This window comes from Solanum lycopersicum, chromosome 4 (assembly GCF_036512215.1).
Source record: "Solanum lycopersicum chromosome 4, SLM_r2.1".
Taxonomy (NCBI): Eukaryota; Viridiplantae; Streptophyta; class Magnoliopsida; order Solanales; family Solanaceae; genus Solanum; species Solanum lycopersicum.
This window is the reverse complement of record NC_090803.1, coordinates 943881-956440: the sequence shown is the minus strand read 5'-3', so window position 1 is coordinate 956440 and position 12560 is coordinate 943881. Positions and strand designations below refer to the sequence as shown.

Genomic DNA, 12560 nt, shown 5'->3' with positions numbered 1-12560 from the left:
TTAATTGTTTCTAAAAAATATGTATATAACGATAATTAAACTATTACACCTGCACCTCGTACATATCCATTAAAATTATGTTTAAATACCATAAATATATTGTGGGACTATTTAAATTTTAGTGCATACGTACAAAGTAGTTTAGTCTATTGTTTTCAATATTACGAATTATATCCGATCTGTCGTACTCTTTTTTGTTGTGAATTTTCCAATTCTGATTTAATTAGTCATAAGGTCGGTATAATTATGACAATTGATTCTTTACTTTCTCAAGAATTTTGTGGACCCTTTGAGTAATGATCACATTTATTTTAGTCTCTTTTTTCAATTCATAAAAGAAGTTTACAGTGCATAACAAATTTGTGTTTGATCGATAAAATAAAATTTTAAAATATGTTACTGACTTAGTGATAATGGATCAATAGTTATGATTAAATATGTTTGAATAATTCATAACGCTATTTGAAAGTGTTTTTATTTATCAGTAAAAGTTAAAAGATATTTTTCAAATCACGTTGAATAGTTATTCATATACAGACGACTTTTAAACCTTACTTGTGATCGATCTGAAGAGACAAAGTCAAAATATAATATCGTTTGTTTCATATTTTGAAATGCTTGATCTTATTTCTATTTTACGAATCCTACCACTTTCATTAGACTCTATCCACATTTCTATTATGTATATATACCATTGTTCATCAGTAGAATTGAGTTTACTGATTCAATCTTAACTAAACTGAAAGTAAAATTATGAAAGGATCATAGTCCAAGATGATACTAAAAGGTTAAGGTTTGTATTAGTTATTTCACGATAGTAAAAATAATTTTTAGCGATAATTAATTAACGATAATAAGTTAAAAATTCATAAATGTGTATTTTTAGCGATAGTTATTAGTGACAATTATATTTTAACGCTTTTCAAAATGTCGCTAAAGTTTATAATGACATTGGATCTAATAACAACTAACTAATTTCGATAAATATTTTAGCACTTTTTATTAAAATGCACATTTATTACTGCTTATATATATCAGTAAAAAATATGCTTCGAAACAAAAAATATTAAAATCTTTATCGACATCAATAATTATCAAAAAAAAAAATGTACATCTAAATAATTATCACATTTTTAGCTAAAATCATACCCCAGGAAAAATAAAAGTAATTATCACAATTTTTTTTTAATTTTCTTTTCTTTTCTTATTTCTTACTTCTTATCTTACTATTTAGAAGTAACTTGTTGGGGTAGAGTATGTACATCAAATTAAAAATGTCACATATTAACAAGACAGGTGAGGCAATTACTGTAATATTTATGAGTGCTTGTTGGTCCTCACCATCCCCAATTGAATTGTCACTTATTAAACCAGATGTATATGTGTTGGATAGTTAAATTTTATTAATGTTGATCCTCACATGAGTCACATCTATTCGTTTGTACATTAAATTGTTTAGTTCCATGGAGCTATATGACACAATGTCAAATAATTTTCATTATTCGTAACTTAAAAGTGATAAATGGACGGATAGAATTGAATATAAGAAATATAATCATATAAATAATATAAATATTTATAGATATTCTTAATCAGGTAAGAACATAAGTTAAAAATAAAAATAAGTCCAGACTCTTAAAAATGAAAGCTGGTAAAAAATATCAAAAAAGTGCATATGGGTAATTTGAATATACATATCATTCATTTTTATTGAATAAAATATGCATATGGGTAATTTGAATATACATATCATTCATTTTTATTGAATAAAATAACAATATTGGATTCATTTTGAAATTAATGGTGGCCAATGAAATTAACTTAGTGAGCCTAAACTTCAAACATAGTAGATAAAAAATAAATGAAAGATTTAAATAATATCTACATTGAATATTTCATTTGTCATGTCAATTTAATTGGCTGTGCATGTTTAATAATACTTCATCCGTCCATTTTTATTTGTCATCTTATATTTTTTTAAAGTTAATTTGACTTATTTTTAAAGTCAGATTAAATTATATTAATTCGACTTTTAAACAAAAAATTATATATTCAAAAACTATATAAAAAAAAAGTACTATACATTGCAATTTTTTACATAATAATATGATGAAAAAATATATACTAAAATATTAGTCAAAATTTTTAAAGTTTAACTCTAAAAATTGAAAAGTATAACAATTAATAGTGGACAGAGTGAGTAGATTACTCTTCTATTTTTATATTACCATATTAGCCTTGCTATAATAGTGTAAAAATATAAATTACTAGTGACAATTATATTTTAGTACTTTTTATAAATATTATTAAAGCCTATAGCAACATTAAATCGAATGATAATTAATTAATACTGATACAAAGTTTAACACATATGTATTGCCACAAAAAGTTATTTTGATAGTAGTGATGATATTCAATATTGACCATAAAAATACTCAATCTTAACCCCTTGTTATTTTTGCTATAAATTATTCGTTCTAATATGCTTATTTTACACGATTTCTTCAAAATAAAAATTATGTGGAGTATATATTACGTTTGGATATCCAAAAAGAATAAAAAATAGTCGTAAATATGTATCTATGCGAGAAAAAACAACATATTTTTAACATTATAAATATCTCATATTGACTAAAACATAACAAATATGATAGCCAAGAAACGAGTTATTAATTTTGTTTTAACAATTTGATGCATAATGATCAAGTCGATTATTTTTTGTATGCAAATTTTTTATATCAAATCAAAATATTTAATCTAAGGGGTTAAAATTTTCTGTGATACACTTAATCATGATTAGATAATAAATATGTATATGCAATGAAATTTGGCATCGGATATCAGCATTAAATCATAAAATGGCATATAATAGTGCTAGTATTTGTCCACAACATGATTTTTCACATTTTACGCTATGAATTTTTGTATTGCATAATTGGTAGTAGTATTCGTTAAGAAAATATATCTCATATAAAACACGTATATATTGTATTTTTGTTACAAGTGAATAGTACGATATATCCAATAAATTATACTTGTTGATATAACTAGATTGAGCGAATAGATATAATATATCCAACGAAATTGTATGTTTATAGTAATTAAATTGAGTGAATAAATACCGTGTATACAACAAAATTTATCGAACAAATGCAAAAAGGAGACGGCCCATTATACTCGGCCCATAATATTCGGCCCACTTTACTCGGCCCATAATATCTGGCCCATACAACTACCGAGCCCTTAGTTTTTCACTCTTTCTTCTGCTTATTCTCAGCACGGCCAAAACCCAGCAAAAATGGCGTTAAGGGGAACGATGCTACGAACCGCCGGGAAGTTCGCCGGCGTGAACTCCAGTCTCCGACGATTTGCCCACATCACTTCCCGTCCGGCGCCTCTAGATAGCGTGGTTGATCGGCCGACGGCGACATCACCGTCGTTGGTTTTACCTGAAAATGAGAATAACAGCAATATGTTTCCAAATTCACCTTTCAATTGGGGGTCCATGGAGCTTATGGCTGTCCCTAAGAAGAAGGTTTGATTTTCTTCTCCTCAAAGATCCTTCTTCTTAAAAGTGTTGCGAGTCTCAGCTCAGTTCAAGTTAAATTTAAGCTTAATTTATTGAATCGTTAAATGTATCCTTTAAGATAGATATATAACAGGAAGTATTGCATATTTGTTTGTGCATAGCAATTTCAGTCAATACAAGCTAGATGACTCGAGGAATATTCTGAAGATAGTTGCCACTTAGGATCACTGTGAACCTATCTTTCCCCTTGAGGATCAGTGATAGATTGGGAATATGATCCTTGTTGTAGAAAAGCAAAAAGCCATTGTCTCTGACTCTCTGTCGCTTGGATCCTCTAAAATGATGTTACACCGTGTCGGATCCTCTCAAAATGCAAGTTGTGTTCTAGCACGTATTAGTACGTTGAATAGCAACTAATAGATCATAAACATTTGGTTGGTTAAAAATAAGCAATGAAGCCATGATTAGAAGATGTTGAGGTGGGCATACTAGGAGTGATAAGATTGATAATAAGATATCTAGGAAAAGGTAGGAGTGTCCTCCGTGGTGGACAAGAGCATGAAAGCGAGACTAAGATAGTTTGGGCATATAAAATGACATGTTAAGATGCCCCCACGAGGACGTGTGAGAAGTTGACTGTGGTGGATTCAGGGAGAGATAGAGATAGGCCGAAGAAGTATTGGGGAGAGGCGATTAGACATGACATGATATATATTCTCCTTATTGGGGACATGACTAGATTATGGATTAGGATAGAAGGTTAATAGATAGTAAACGTTGTCTCACTTTCTCATGAGATAAGCTTGGTGGTAGTTTGGTGCAACGTACCTGTTTCTCCATACCGGTAGTAGTATCATTTACTCTTGTAGTTTCTTATCCAACAATTTTTGTTACTAGCTATTGTTTCTTTTGCTTTGGTTATTGCATTATTTGGCTGTTGTTATTGTTCCTTGTTTTCTGAATGCTATGTAATACTGTTCCTATTATTTGATGTCCTCTCTTTTCTTCTGTATTTTCCTTTTCATATTGCGATAATATGCATTACTTGAGTTGAGAGTCTTTTGGAAATAATCTCTCTATCATTTGTTTGTGCATGGATTTGCGCTTGTTTAGATATTCGTATTCGTAATGTTTTTCATTTGGTTGTGCATGTTGGCTTTGCGCTTATTTAGATTTTCCTATTCTATCACATGTATGCACAAAATATGTACATGTTCTGAACTTATGTGTGTTGGATGGTGCTCTGTAGAAGAGAGAGTGTTATAGAATTTACATCTGACTGTTTTTCTTAATGGATTGTGGTCAATAATGCAGGTTTCTCCTCACAAGAGAGGCATAAGGAATGGACCAAAGGCTCTAAAACCCGTTCCAGTGATTATTCGTTGCAAGTAAGAGCTCTTCCAGTAAAGTGTACAAGATGGATTTGAAAATTTTTAACTAATAAGCAAAATCCCTGGTGTCATTTAGCCTGTATACTCTTGAATTTCGAAAGCTGGTTTGAGGTTATTGGAAAAAAACACAACTTTACCTGCAATCTCTCAAAAATAATAGGAACCTACATCTCGAGAACATGTAAACCAAACAAAAGAGTAAAAGAGGAGTTTTACAATTTTTGAGTAAAAGAAAAATCAAATAAGAAGGAAATGATTATTTCGATAATAGCTTCACCTATTGAGCTTGCCTTGGATTGCTTAGCTTATTCGCCATTATTTGGTCAACATTTTGTCCTTTTTGGAAGTTCAAATTGTTGTTTTTCTTCCGTGTAGAGATAAATAAAAGGAAGCAATTGGTCTGAGAACTTGGACAGAGTCTGAAATATCAGATTGAGAAATTAAGTGCTTGCAAACTTTCAGTGCTGGCTTTGTTAATATCTCTTAACTAGGTTCTATAACTACATACTATTATTATAGTTGGTTTTATTTTAGTTGAGGCACTTCAGTTTTAAAATTTTGCTTCAAACTGGGGTGTTGGTAGTGGCAACGTTTCGCCTTATTGTTGAAGTATCAATTGCTGACAGCATTGGTCTTAACTGTGTTTTGAAGCAGATGATAGTTAAACGTTTCTCTTTACTCGTAAAAAAACAGAATTAATTGATAACTGTGAAGTGTGATCAAAAGGGAAACATCTACTCAGGAAAGATACAAACACGCTGTTAGAAAACCTCTGGTTGTGTTTCCAAATGTCAGGAAGATTTTATCTGCTATCCACATTTTCTTTTTCCAGGCATTTGCCTGTTTTGAATTTCGTTTATCTGCTGTTATCATTGACATCTCTCTTCCTCTATGAGCCCCCCCATGTTGTGCATTGTTAATTCATTCTTCTTTTCAGTTTTATATTCTTTATTTTACTGAAAAACATATGATGGCTCGTTTTAAAGCCAGTGCTCATATGTAGAGTAACATTGAGTCAGCTTTCAAGAGGGTCTATGTTTTTAGCATAATTTGGTTAAGAAAATGATTTGAAAGATGTTATCTTTTTAAGTGACTGAATGATCAGTATATATTGAACGTGCGGGTCTCTGAGGTTTGTCATGCAGTCAGTAATCCTTGCTTAAAAGCTAGAAGTCATGAGCAGGACTTTTAAAGCTGGTATTCCTCTCTGCGGGTGTGTTGGAGTTACTATTGATAATGATGCTTCTCTATAGTTGTTCAGAACGCCGATGATGATGCTTATCTAGGTTTACACTTTGGAAGACAAGGGCATGACATCTTACGTTTGCCTCCATCCGCTCTGCTCTCTTTGTCTTCTACATTTGCCTTTATCCGCCCTGCTCTTTTTGTCTTCTACTTATCTTTTCCTTATTGCACCTGCAATTCCTTTTGCATAATAGCACTCTTTGACATTTGTTGATGCAAACAAACTTGCAGGGCTTGTGGTCGAGTCAAGTTGCCACATTTCTTTTGTTGCAGTGGGATTAAGCAAAACCCTGGTGAAGAGAACAATTCCACCGGTTGATCAAATCGAAGGGATTATTTTCTTCATTTTCAAATCCCTTTCTTTGTAGTAGAATCTCCGGTTAGAAACTAGGAAGGCTACGTTATATCATGCCGGCATTGTGTACAATAGTGTAGTCATTGCAGCATGTACTCAAATTCTATATCAGTTGCTTTATTTCACTTCAATTGGTGACAAGTAAATCTTGCCAAATAATAAGAATTGGAGACTAGAAAGCATACCAGAGGAAGGTGTTCACCACAATAGTTTTGTTACAGAGAATAGGTAATATAATTATCCATGTATTTTGGTTTTAAATTGTTTAATAGATGAACTTCTTAGGATGAAAATAAGGGTTTTAATTATCATTTATGATGTTGGGAAATATAAGAACTCTATAAAAATGGATTCTATGAGCGTATAAACTATTCAAGAGAGGTTAATAGAGTTGAAAACTCAATAAATGAGATTGATAAAGTCATAAAAAACATTTTATATGATGAAATAACCTTTGGACAATCGATTAGACTTCGATAATGGATAAAATTAGGCGGGCTTGAATGTAAAGATCATTATTTAGAGAGTAGATAATCAAATAATCTTATCTTGGATCTTTGACTTGGATCATTCTGAGCCAGTGAAAGAAGGGAACTAACTTGCTTGTATCAAGTTTGGTTAAGGTAGGTTACATTTATTTTGGAGGTATATTTTAATTAGTCTCTAATAAGTAATATGACTTGTATAACATGTTAATTGTTCCAAGATCCTTATTTAGACAGTGGATGTTTAAATAGTTTCATTTTTTGCTTGTCCTAGACTTTGAGTAAATGAGGTTTTGAAAAAAGGGAAGATTCCATTGAACTAGCTTGCTTGTTTCAAGTGCTTCAGTTAAGGTAGTTTATGATTTATTTCAAAATTGTCGAAATTAGAGGTATGCGAGCTCCGAGGCTCATTTGACCTTTAAAATGGGTCAGATTGGCCGTGAGGACCAACCGACTGCATACCCAAGGTCTTGACGGACGTCCACAAAATATTTCGACATTTTGTATGTCGAAATTCGGATCACCAAAAGAATGGTGTGCTATAGCACACGAAAATCGATGAAATGAGGGGTATGTGCGCTTCGAAGCTCGATTGACCTTGAAAATGGGTCGGACTGGCCGTGAGGGGCAACCGGATGCATAGCCAAGGTCTTGATGGACGTCTACAATAAACTTTGACATTTTTGACGCGGAATCCGGATCTCAAAAAAAATCGTGTGCAATAGCACACGAAAATCATTGAAATGGGGGGGGGGGGGGATATGCGCGTTTCGAAACTCGTTTGACCTTGAAATGGGTCGGACTGGCCGTGATGGCCAACTGGCTGCATAGCCAAGGTCTTGACCGGACGTGCACAAAATTTTTTGACATTTCTGACGTCGGAATTGGGATCACCCAAAAAATGGTTTGCTATAGCGCACGAAAATCGTCGAAATGGTGGGTATGCTTGCTTCCGGGCTTGTTTGACCTTCAAAATGCTCAGGAATTTCGTCAGGGCCAACCGGCTGCATAGACAAGGTATTGACGGACCTCCACAAAAAATTTTGGCATTTTTGATATCAAAATTTGAATCACCCAAAAAAATGATTTGCTATAACACATGAAAATCATCGAGATGGGGTATGCGCGATTCGAAACTCGTTTGAGCTTGAAAATGGATCGGACCCATAATTTTTTTCCTTCCAAAATATCAGCTAGAAATATGTAAATAAAATCCATTTGCAAAAATACTCCAAAATAAAAAAGTAATGACAAAAAAAGAGTTTTTTTTTTTAATCTTTGAGAAATAGGGGGCTTAAAGAGGGGGTTTTATGAGCAAAATGGGAGACAATTACCTTCCGCCTTCAATCTCAAACCCTAACTCCACAATTATGTCTTCTTCTTCTTCTTCAAATTCCTCGCAAACCCACGAACCAAATCTCCAATCCAACACAAATACCGAAACCCAAGAAGAAATTATCAAAAAAGACGAGGAAAAACAAGACGAAGAAGAAGAAGAAGAATGTGGGTTCTGTTTATTCATGAAAGAAGGTGGATGTAGAGAGGCTTTTATCGATTGGGAAAAATGCGTTGAACCAGGGGAAAATAACAATGAAGACATTGCAGAAAAATGTATCGAAGTTACTTCTGCTTTGCAGAAATGTATGGAAGCTCATTCTGATTATTATGCTCCAATTTTACTGGTAGAGAAATATGTAGAAGCTAAGGTTATTGCTGAATCTGAGAACACAGAATCCATTGATCAGAAAGAGGAATTATAATTTTGTTTTTTTTAAAAAAAAAAAAATTAATAAAAGTGCTACACATTTTCAGTTCATAGAAATTAGAATTGTAATTTTTATTGTAATCATTGTGTATGCAATCGGTGTTTACTTGATAAATTATGATAAGATTCGCGATTATAAATTCGTAATCGTGACATATATATATATATAGGATAATCATATTTATTGAAATGCACAACTTATATTTATTCCAAAAAAAAAGGTAAAATTAAATTTATGCACGAAATTTAAAGATAAAAGATATTACTTTGATCGAGACAAATAATTTACTAAGTAAATTTGATCATCAATTTTAAGCCTTTAACAATTTTAAAAAAGTTCTAACAATTATTGTGTTAGGTGGGCTAAGGGCCCATTTGGATAAGCTTAATAAAAGTAGCTTTAAAAAAAGTATTTTTGAAAGTGCTGAAACTTATTTTAAAAATAAGGCATTTGGATAAAAGTGCTGAAGTTGTTAAAAAAAAAACATCCCTACCCCAGTTTTTAACTTTTGACTTAACTTAAAATAAGTTATATTGAGTATTGCCAAACAGTTAAATAAGTCAAAAATCAGCTTTTAAAGCAGTTTGACCATTTGAGTATTGTCAAACAGTTAAATAAGTCAAAAATCAACTTTTAAAGCAGTTTGACCAGCTTTTAAGTTCAGCCAAACAGACTCTAAACTTGCTAACACATTTTTTTTAGTTATAAAAGAACAAGTCAAACAGAGCTCCAAAAGTACAAACATTTTTATCCATTAAAAAAAACCATATGCAATAATAACTAAATAGACTAAAATAAAATTGATGATTAAAAGGTATAAAATACTTTAAAAATTATTTAGAATAAAACCTCTCATTGTTGGAGAAGAGAATACATTACCAAATCAAAACCTTTTTCTTTTTGCTATATTTTCTTCAAAGTCTTATCATTAAAAAGAAAAATGAAGATCTTCATCAGAAGTAAATCACTGTTTATGTTTGTAATCTTGATGTTTATTTCAATGAAAATACATTCACTGCAATTTGAAGTTTTATCTGGTCGTACAAAATGCATAGCTGAAGATATCAAGAGTCATTCCATGACTGTTGGCAAATATCATATTGTCAATCCCAATGAATCACATCCTTTGCCAGATACTCACAAAGTCACTCTCAGGGTAAATTTTTTTTTTTTTTAGATATTTATATGATTTTGATTGATATTTGGGATATGAAGCAATTGGGTGTGTTTGATTTGATTTTTCTAGGGTAAAAAAGATGAGTTTTTGAACTTTTGGGTAAGGGTGTATGAGCTTTACTCGAATTAACAAGTATTGTGGTGGAGTGGTAGATGCTCGTTAATCCTTAATAAGAGGTATCAGTTTTGAGTCTTAGAGCTTGTTTTGATTGGTTTATTTTAGGTGTTTTTAAGCTAAAATAGCTTTTGAACACTTTTGTAGTGTTTGAGTAAGATTGTAAAGTGAGTTTAAGGACTTGTTTTTTAAGACCAAAATAACAAAGAAAAGAAGCTAAAAGTCACAAGGGAGGATGCACTCTTCAAAAATGTCAATGTGTGTCGGATTCTCCAGAAGTAGTGTATTTTTTGGAGAATTCGACGTGGTGTGGCATCGAAAGTGAAGAGTCCATGCAAAATTGGTTATAAGTTAGAAAACTTATGACTTTTAGCTTATAAGTCCGATCAAACAAACTCTTCTTATCGGGTACAAAGTTGCTTTTGTTAAGAAGCATTTTGCCCTCAATATGGTCTTCTACAACAACCATATTAATATGCCTTACTTCCAAATTAGTTGGGATAGGTTATATGAATATGTTAACCTTCCCATATTACTACCACGTTACTTAACATATTTGTCCCAAATTACTCGTCAATTCACAAAACAAGGATAGAATTAGTTAAAATTCCTCTTAGAAGTCATCTTTGTTTCTCTCTTATATTGGGATTGTGGCCAAAAATGTGAGCAGGCAGGGTTAGCTTCTGAACCGTTGAGTTGGAACTTTTGGTTAGTTAATATCTGCTTGATTGATTTGCATTTTGTCTGTATCAACCTTACCCCATTTATTTGTTTGGGAATGGGATTGGCAATGTGAGCTCACACAGTATACGGAACTCAATTAGGTGGAGTTAGCTTCTAATACTTGAGTTTGGATATTTTGGCTAGAAAAATTCTGTGTAGTAAGAGTTTTCTTTTCTCTAAAGCTATTTGGACGCACGAGTTTAAGGATACATGTGATCTAAGGATTTTCGTAGGTTCATAAATGAAGAGTTCTGCTCCTCATGCAGAAAACAAGAGTTTATTTTTGTGTATCGTGTGTTATGTTGATCAGACTAATCAGTTTCCTCTGTTCAAAAAGATGAAGTTTTGTATGGTATGTGTGAATTAGGTGACATCTACACATGGGAATACCTTTCACTATGCTGATAATGTTCATGAGGGGCATTTTGCTTTTGAGACAACAGAAGCTGGGGATTATATGGCTTGCTTCTATGCTGCTGATCACAAGCCTCCCGTTACTATGACTATTAATTTCGACTGGAAGAGTGGTGTAGCTGCTAAGGACTGGACAAATGTTGCCAAGAAAGGCTCTATTGATGTAAGCCTTCTTTCTTCTTCATGATGGCTTATCTCAAATCACACGTACATGGGTGTCCCTATCTATTCGTCTTGAGTCACACTGGCTGTTTCACACATATTGACTCGTTCCTATTCTGTGCCTCCATGACTCCCTATTTGTTTCATCAAACTAATGTTCAGATGAGAATGCATAACTCTTAGAGCGTTTCACTTTAACAATATGAAAGGAGCACTTATTGAATAACTTTTAAATGTTCATGAACGTCTGATCTGCGACTATATTAAAGAAGCTTCTAAATTGCACTTAAGCAGCCTCAAAGACTGCAGCTTTCTGGCTCAGCCTAACAATTTGGCCGTTATATATGAATTTTAGTTGAATATAATTCAATTAGAGCAGAATATACTGCATTTTATTCTATTCTTGTTTGAATACTCAGGTTCTTAACTTGGTAGGTACATTTGATCTGCAGTGTGATTATTGACCTTGAACTCATACCAAGTACTAGTAGTCTCTCCATGCTTTTTTTTTTTCTCTTGTATATGTGCCGTTTTGCCTGAGAAAAAAAAGAATGTTAAGAGAGGTTTTCTTTCGACTGCTTGATTTGTAATGCTTTTTCATTTGTTATCTTGTCAGCTTATGGAACTTGAACTGAAGAAGATGTATGAACATGTTCAAAGCATCCATGACGAGATGTTTTATCTACGTGAAAGGTGAGTTAACCTTATTCTTGTTATCAATCTCATCTTCGTGTATCTAAGCTAATGAAATAGAGTTTGAAATTTTTCGACATGTTACAGGGAGGAAGAAATGCAAGAACTTAACAGATCAACCAACTCCAAAATGGCCTGGATGACTGGACTGTCAATCTGTGTATGCTTATCTGTAGCAGGATTGCAATTGTGGCATTTGAAAACCTTTTTCGAAAAGAAGAAGCTAATCTAATGTTATTCTCATATTTTCACTACCCTCACGTTCGAGTAGAATCTTTTATAGACAACACAATAGTTAGAAGGAAAGTTGTGTTACATGTACTATGTGGTAGAAAATTGCATGTGTTACTCTCAGAGCTCTGTTTGCCTTCTCTCTGAATCTGATTTTCCACAGAACAAGAATTTGTTACAAAAGGCCTAATATGGGAACTTTCATTACAGAATATCAGTACTTATAGTTGTTGAAGAATCAACAACTTGCAAGTTTGGATTCAAGTAAAGATTTG

The 12560-nt window shown here is 32.5% G+C and overlaps 3 protein-coding genes across 3 annotated transcripts; all 3 read left to right on the top strand.

Moving 5' to 3' along the window:
* The first annotated feature begins 3251 nt into the window (after positions 1-3251).
* LOC101248964 (uncharacterized) lies at positions 3252-6651 on the top strand. Its single transcript, XM_004236997.5, has 3 exons — positions 3252-3535; positions 4844-4917; positions 6397-6651. The coding sequence occupies exons 1-3, from the start codon at positions 3299-3301 to the stop codon at positions 6482-6484; spliced, it is 399 nt and encodes a 132-aa protein (XP_004237045.1). The 5' UTR covers positions 3252-3298; the 3' UTR covers positions 6485-6651.
* Positions 6652-8324: 1673 nt separating this feature from the next.
* On the top strand, positions 8325-8765 carry LOC104646747 (uncharacterized). Its single transcript, XM_010321148.4, has one exon. It carries the CDS (start codon positions 8325-8327, stop codon positions 8763-8765), a length of 441 nt encoding a protein of 146 aa, XP_010319450.2.
* Positions 8766-9578: 813 nt separating this feature from the next.
* LOC101249259 (transmembrane emp24 domain-containing protein p24delta9) lies at positions 9579-12554 on the top strand. The gene is made up of 4 exons (XM_004236998.5): positions 9579-9927; positions 11153-11362; positions 11978-12054; positions 12142-12554. Exons 1-4 carry the CDS (start codon positions 9712-9714, stop codon positions 12284-12286), a joined length of 648 nt encoding a protein of 215 aa, XP_004237046.1. The 5' UTR covers positions 9579-9711; the 3' UTR covers positions 12287-12554.
* The last annotated feature ends 6 nt before the right edge of the window (positions 12555-12560 follow it).